The sequence below is a fragment of the Limulus polyphemus genome, unplaced genomic scaffold (assembly GCF_000517525.1).
Source record: "Limulus polyphemus unplaced genomic scaffold, Limulus_polyphemus-2.1.2 Scaffold778, whole genome shotgun sequence".
NCBI lineage: Eukaryota > Metazoa > Arthropoda > Merostomata > Xiphosura > Limulidae > Limulus > Limulus polyphemus.
Genome location: NW_013666388.1, coordinates 90786 through 97827, shown reverse-complemented (window position 1 = coordinate 97827; position 7042 = coordinate 90786). Strand labels below are relative to the sequence as shown.

General features: G+C 34.1%; 1 protein-coding gene across 2 annotated transcripts in view; it reads left to right on the top strand.

The window, feature by feature from the left end:
* The window catches only part of LOC106460479 (peroxidase-like), a 51517-nt gene extending 47222 nt beyond the window's left edge, over window positions 1–4295 (top strand). For both annotated transcript variants that reach the window (XM_022387215.1, XM_013920178.2), the window contains exon 18: window positions 4081–4295. In XM_022387215.1, coding sequence (XP_022242923.1) covers window positions 4081–4162 — 82 coding nt within the window. In that variant the 3' untranslated portion in view covers window positions 4163–4295. The remainder of the gene's footprint in view (window positions 1–4080) is intronic.
* Window positions 4296–7042: the final 2747 nt, after the last annotated feature.

Genomic DNA, 7042 nt, shown 5'->3' with positions numbered 1-7042 from the left:
TTATTGATTTAAAACCAAAGGCTTAGTTATTAATTTAAAACCAAAGGCTTAGTTATTAATTTAAAACCAAAGGCTTAGTTATTAATTTAAAACCAAAGGCTTAGTTATTAATTTAAAACCAAAGGTTTAGTTATTAATTTAAAACCAAAGGTTTAGTTATTAATTTAAAACCAAAGGTTTAGGCTGTTTTAGATTGATTATATAGTTAATACAAATGTTGTACTGATACATTCCATTTACCAAATATTTCACTGAAATCTGTGCTCGTTCTGACTGTGTGTTTATTTCTATATAACCGACTTAACTCCACGTATGGTCTTTTGACTGTGCATTTGTTTAAACATAACTGGGATTTTATGTTCCGTGTTGCTTCTTAACTATACGTTGAATTAAACATAGCTAGGACTTAACGCCACGTGTTGCTTCCTAACTGTACGTTGATTTAGATATAACTGGGACTTAACGCCATTAGTTGCCTCCTAATGATACGTTGAATTAGACCTAACTGGAATTTAATGCTACCTGTTACCTCGTAACAGTATACAGGGACATGGTTCGGCGGCTATATTGACCGCGTTTATTTTTACGAGTAAACAACCCAGCATGTGGCTTTTGACAAGGTATGGTGAAGGTGCTTAAATTCCCATATGTATTTTATGTTAAATTATTCGAAAATTTGTGTAGCTTTAAGCTAAATTTATGAAATCATTATCATAACAGATCATTGAAGCCATGAATTACCAGCTACACTATATTATCACCCAGTAATTACAGGCCTATTAGTCATACATCAGTTTTGGGAAAAGTTTTAGAAAGTCTGATAAAAGATGCTTTGTAAAGTCAATTAAAGTTTAGAATGTTAATGAATAGTCAACATGGTTTTACTAAGGGAAAATTTTGCCTTACAAATCTTTTGACATTCTTTGAAAAGGTCACTGCTCATGTAAATGAGAGTATGGGTGTAGATTTGATGTATCTGGAATTTCAAAAATCATTTGACAGTGTTAAGGTTATTTCTATCTAAATTATACTCATAATTCAAATTATGATAACTCAGATGCGTTATCTTGCATCTATATATATAGCACCCTATCTCCTCGGAGCCTATTAGGCCAATCTCAACCCAAATATGTATGTAAACACTATGAACTATAGGAAATGTCCTAAGGGGGTCAAAATTGAACTTAACCCTATTTCTGTTTTGTAAAGCCTATTGGTTAATTACTCCCAGCCTATTGAGTCCATCTCAAACAATCTTGGCAGGTTGACGCTTTAGACAATGTTGAATATTCTAAAGGGATTGAAGGTCAAAGCATGAAAGTTGTTGAATTGTTTCACAAACAACCATGCTTTTCTCATGGTAAATGAGGTGTAGGGTGTTCAAGGGTGGGATCACCTCAAAATCTTTATTTGTTAGGAGATGGAAAACAAATTGCAAATGTTGTTTATGAAGAAGCTTTGTTATAATTTTAAAATTTTAAGATAAATATTATATTTAAGTTATTACTTTGAAGTATATGATTGCTGTTAAACTTACATTGTTTTAATTAAGTTTAAACATTCCCTGTCAGTTGATGGGTATTTCCGCTTGTTTATTATAATTAAAATACATCTGCCATTTATTCACCCAACTCACTGTATGATCTAAATCCTTTTGTAAATCAAAAACATCCTCTTCACAGTTAGCAACACCCAAGACCTTAATATCATCTGCAAATTTAAGTAGTTTATTGACCATTCCTTCATCTATGTCATTGATGTAAATCAAAAAGAGCAACGGTCCTAAGACTGAGCTCTGAGGTACCTTACTTGTGACATTAATCCAGTTTGACTGAACTCCATTTGTAATAAACTCTCTGCTTTCTCCCATCCAGCCACTCTTCTATTCAATTAGCTAACTTATCACCCACACAAATGGATTTTTTTAAAACCTTTTATGTGGCACCTTATTAAATGAATTCTGAAAATCCAGATACACCAAATCTACACCATTACCCTCATCTACATAAGCAGTAACATTTTCATATTTTGGATTATATCCTGTTTTAATTCCTATGTATTGTAAATATATTCTGAAACATAAACATCGAATGTAATGAGAAGGGACAACTCGAACTCATATAGAATAGGTTTGTCATATACAGCCAGATCCAAAGCATAAAGCTAGTTGTTAACTATAATATAGGCCTAAAAAGCTATTATTGCCCATAGGGATGTAGTTATCCCACTTATTTTCCTCTTAAAAGACACGAGTGTGCTATTAAACCTTAATTTTGAAAGGAGTGAGATTTGATAAGATATATTTGTGTGTGGAAATCTATATTTATCGCCTGATGACTTATGAAGTGGTTGTAGTTATTGGTGGAATGATCGAAGAGAATCTGCTTTGTTTACTCGTCAAAATACTCAGCCTCGTTCTCGCGACGACCTTGACACACCATATATGGAAAACAGTGTCCATGTGTATACGTTAATTTAACTTACGATACATTAAATTATATATAATTGGGGCTTGATTTAGATAAATTGGTCTTAGCGCCACCTGTTGTCTTCTAACTGTACGTTAGTTTAGAGATAGCTGTGATTTTATGTTCGTGTTGCTTCCTAACTGTAAGTTGATCTAGACAAAACTAGAATTTTATTCCATGTGTTGCTACAATTTGTCATTAAATAATTAATAAATTTGATGGCCATAAAAATCATAAACCTAATTATACCTAACCAATCTAGCTTACACCGGAACAATTATCATAATTCACCAAGTTAATCTAGATTACACCGAAACAAATATTACAGTTCACCAGCTTAATCTAGTTTACACCGGAACAATTATTATAGTTCACCAACTTAATCTGGTTTACACTGAAACAATTATTACAGTTCACCAACTTAATCTAGATTACACCGAAACAAATATTACAGTTAACCAGCTTAATCTAGTTTACACCGAAACAATTATTGTTCAAGTAATTGATGATATAAATAGCTTCTCGACCACTATTGTGTCTATCGTATCCCAACTGCCCTGAATATCCCTCGTATTGAGCGAAAATCTGTGTTGTCACTGGATGTAGAAGATATAGTGTTTTTGATATATTATCACATTCTTTTTTTTTTCTTTCACCCATATAACTCCTAAGTATATGTTGATTTAGACACAGCGATGATTTAATGGCACGTATTTCCTCAGAACTGGACGTTGATTTAGACACAGCAATCATTTAATAGCGCGTATTTTCTCAGAACTGGACGTTGATTTAGAAACAACAATGCTTTAATGGCACGTATTTCCTCCGAACTCTACGTTGATTTAGATACAACCAGAATTTAATGGCACGTATTTCCTCAGAACTGGACGTTGATTTAGACAATAACGATGATTTTATGTTGCACGTTGCTTCCTGTTTGGTTGTCGAATTTCGCACACAGTACACGAGGGCTATCTGCGCTAGCCATCCCTAAGTTTGAAGTGATAGTCTAGAGGGAAGGAAGCTGATCTATCACTTGAAAATTAGAGGCAGTTGGAGCACAAGACCCTCGTGTTGCTAACTTTCTGCGAAGTTCATCGAACAATCAATGTTTCGGACGTATCGTAAGTTGAGCTTGTGTACACATTTTGAAAGCGGTGAATGTAATTAGTACTTATTTCATTAACAGCATTTATTAGACCAATACATTTGGTGGGCCATAATTCATTCTAACTGAAGAGTATTTGAGGTTTTAAATGCTGGACTGGCATGACCAGGTGGTTAGGGCGCTCGACTCACAAACATGCTCGCCCTTTCAGCCGTGGGGGCATTATAATGTGACAGTCAATCCAACTATTCGTTGGTAAAAGAGTAGTCCAAGAGTTGGTGGTGGGTGGTGATAACTAGCTGCCTTCCCTCTGCTAAATTAGGTACGGCTAGCGCAGATAGCCCTCGTGTAGCTTTGCGCGAAATTAAAAAAACAAACAAAAATGCTGGACTTTCTACGATACAAATTTTGATTAGTTGTTTATAGAATTAATTTTTTTGTGCATTTAGAAAATAGTTAACATGTATTTAATATATATACTAATAGTGAGTCTGTTTCTTTCAGGAATCCTCTTGTTCCATGTAACAGCACATTGATCCCCCGGCTTGATCTCACGCTATGGTTCAACGAGCCAGTCGGGTTCTAGGTGCCGACGTTGACACATTGGAGCTCAATAACAAAACTTATAACATATAGATCCAAGCATTGAATTTCAATACAGAGTCATTTTAAAATAAATCCTCTTAACTCGAATTTACTGAAAGTAAAAAATATTCTTACTCCTGTTACGTCACATAATTAAATGAAATATATATTAATAAATTTTCTTTAAGTTTCAAGGAATCTAAAAATTATTCGCTTTCTTTAATGGGTAAGTGCCACTTTTACTTGCTGCCAATTTTCATATATTATTTATAAATTTGTATGTATGCTGCTGCTTCATTAAATGAGAAAAATTAAAGCAATATTATTATTCAAACGTGAGAGTAAATAAGGAAATATATCAATAGATATGGAAAAAAAACACATCAACAAATGTGAGGTAAATTTCCATGATGAGTACAAAATATGGAATTCCTCCTTCCAAAAATATATATATATATATATATATAATACTGTATTTGTTCATATGTTGTTCATTTCTTAGCGCAAGTATACACAATGGGCTATCTGTACTCTGACCACCGCAGGAAATCGAACTCCGAATTTTAGTATCGTGAATCCTTGAACTTGCCGCTGACCCATCGAAGGACTTTTACTCTTTACATCATTACTAGTGGCTCGGCATGGCCAGGTGGTTAGGGCGCTCGACTCGCAATCTGAGGGTTCGCGGGTTCGAATCCCCGTCACATCAAACATGTTCGTGCTTTCAGCTGTGGGGGCGTTATAATGTGACGGTTAATCCCACTGTTCTATGTTAAAAGAATAGCCCAAGAGTTGGCGGTGGGTGGTGATGACTAGCTGCCTTCCCTCTAGTCTTACACTGCTAAATTAGGGACGACTAGCGCAGATAGCCCTCGTGTAGCTTTGCACGAAATTTAAAAACAAACAAATATTACTACTACACGATTTTGAGAGTAACTTGAAACCTTACTCTAATTAAGAAACCAGCCACGTGGGTATTTTAGTACAATTCACTGAAGGATCGTCTATATAAATAATACACTTTCGTTTGTCTGTCTGGAGCTTTCTCGCAAATTTCTCAAAACAAAAACCTACAATTTTCATATTGTTAGAAAGGCCTTTGTCCAGGGAGTCCGGATTGTATATTGGCTTTTCAATTCAGAAAAACCTTAACTGTTTTTTGCTTAGTCAAACTTCTTGATGCAACGAGTATGCTACACGATGGCACAATGTCGTTGCCATCACATGACAACTTACTTCGATTTCAACTTTAATTTGTTTTATTTGCAAAGTATTTCACACAAACAATACTCAACCCGCATGTAACTTCCTAACAAATGAGCATTACACTAAATACGGTTTCTATGAGCTTTCTCGCCTTATTTAGGTCTAAAATACGCATGAGAAGTTCGTTCAAAACCATATGCTTATCACTTTGTGAACAGACGTTTCTATATAACCAGCTAAGTTTGCATTCATTACAACTTTATGTTTACTTTACTTTGCAATAACTCAGCTTCAGTTCGTTTCACCTTTTAGCTATTTATTTTCTTTACTACGGGTTTAATTATTCGTTTTTGTGGGTTTCATCTTTTCTGCTCGTAAAACTGTGTCATACACTAAAAGCTCATAACTGTTTCTTAGTCTGTACACTATCATAAATACCATTACTATATTTTATTGTTTACTTTATGTGTAGTTTTATTACATATAACTACGCGTGCATGAGTTTGTTTGTTTAACAGCGTAAAATATTTTAAAATAGACTAGGATTTATCGATCTAACACATAATGCCTGCAGAAAAGCTTAGCTTAAATGAAGTGCGTGAAAATGGCATAATAAGATTTGTTTGTTTGTTTGAAGTTAAGCACAAATAAGGTCATGGGTTAGTGTTTATTTATTGATTAACTATATTAAAATTAAAACAATAGTGAATATATAGCCTAAAATGATATTATAATATTAGCCATGAATTTTTGTTCACAGAAAAAATTATTATTCGAATTGTAACTTTGTTTATCAACAAAAAACAAATTTTGTTTACATACTTAAAAAAAAAAAAGCTTAATCATCAGGCAAGTACAAAATCAAGTGTTGATGCAAACGTTGACTTTTACTTCCCGTTCAAACAGCATGTGAAAACAAAGAAAACCGCTTAGTAATGGAGACAACTTATTTACAATCCTTAAAGCTGTTCCCTTCAGTTGGTCCACCTAATGGCACAGCGGATAGTCTGCGGACTTATAACGCTAGAAACCGAGTTTCGATACCCGTGGTTGGCACAGCACAGATAGCACATTATATAGTTTTGTGTTTAACTACAAACAAAATCTTCAGTTGATTGACGTAAAGAGAAAGGAAGCAAGCCAAGCGGCATCAGTTATGTTTTACACTACTGTCTATAAAGGGGAAAAATCTGACACCGATCACATTGCTCAAGTCATAAAGAAAACTAGTTTATTGGTTATATATATATATTAAATACAATATCACTAATAATATGAGTCTAACATGTATAAACCTTTTATATATATATATATACAACAGTCGGTCATGAAATTTCAGTTTTGAATTTTGTTGTTGTTGTTGCTCCAACTTGTCTGAAGAAAAAGTGAAGACCGCTGTCCCGCCCCAACACGTATATTTTATTATATTAACCCTCAGATCTTCTTCCTGAGCCAGCTACATATTTTAAGCATCCAACTTCTACAACCGACTCTTCAGAGCTATGCAAAGAAAAGTTCAGAATGGCTGGAATTATAAAATCTAAACTACCTTATTGTATCAATATAAATGGGATTGTATGGTCTCACTCTTTTTTTTTATTTGGACCGGGTATGGCCTAGTCTGTGGATTCATGGTTCGAGTCACGTTATCGTAAAAAAAAACGCTCCAAATTTT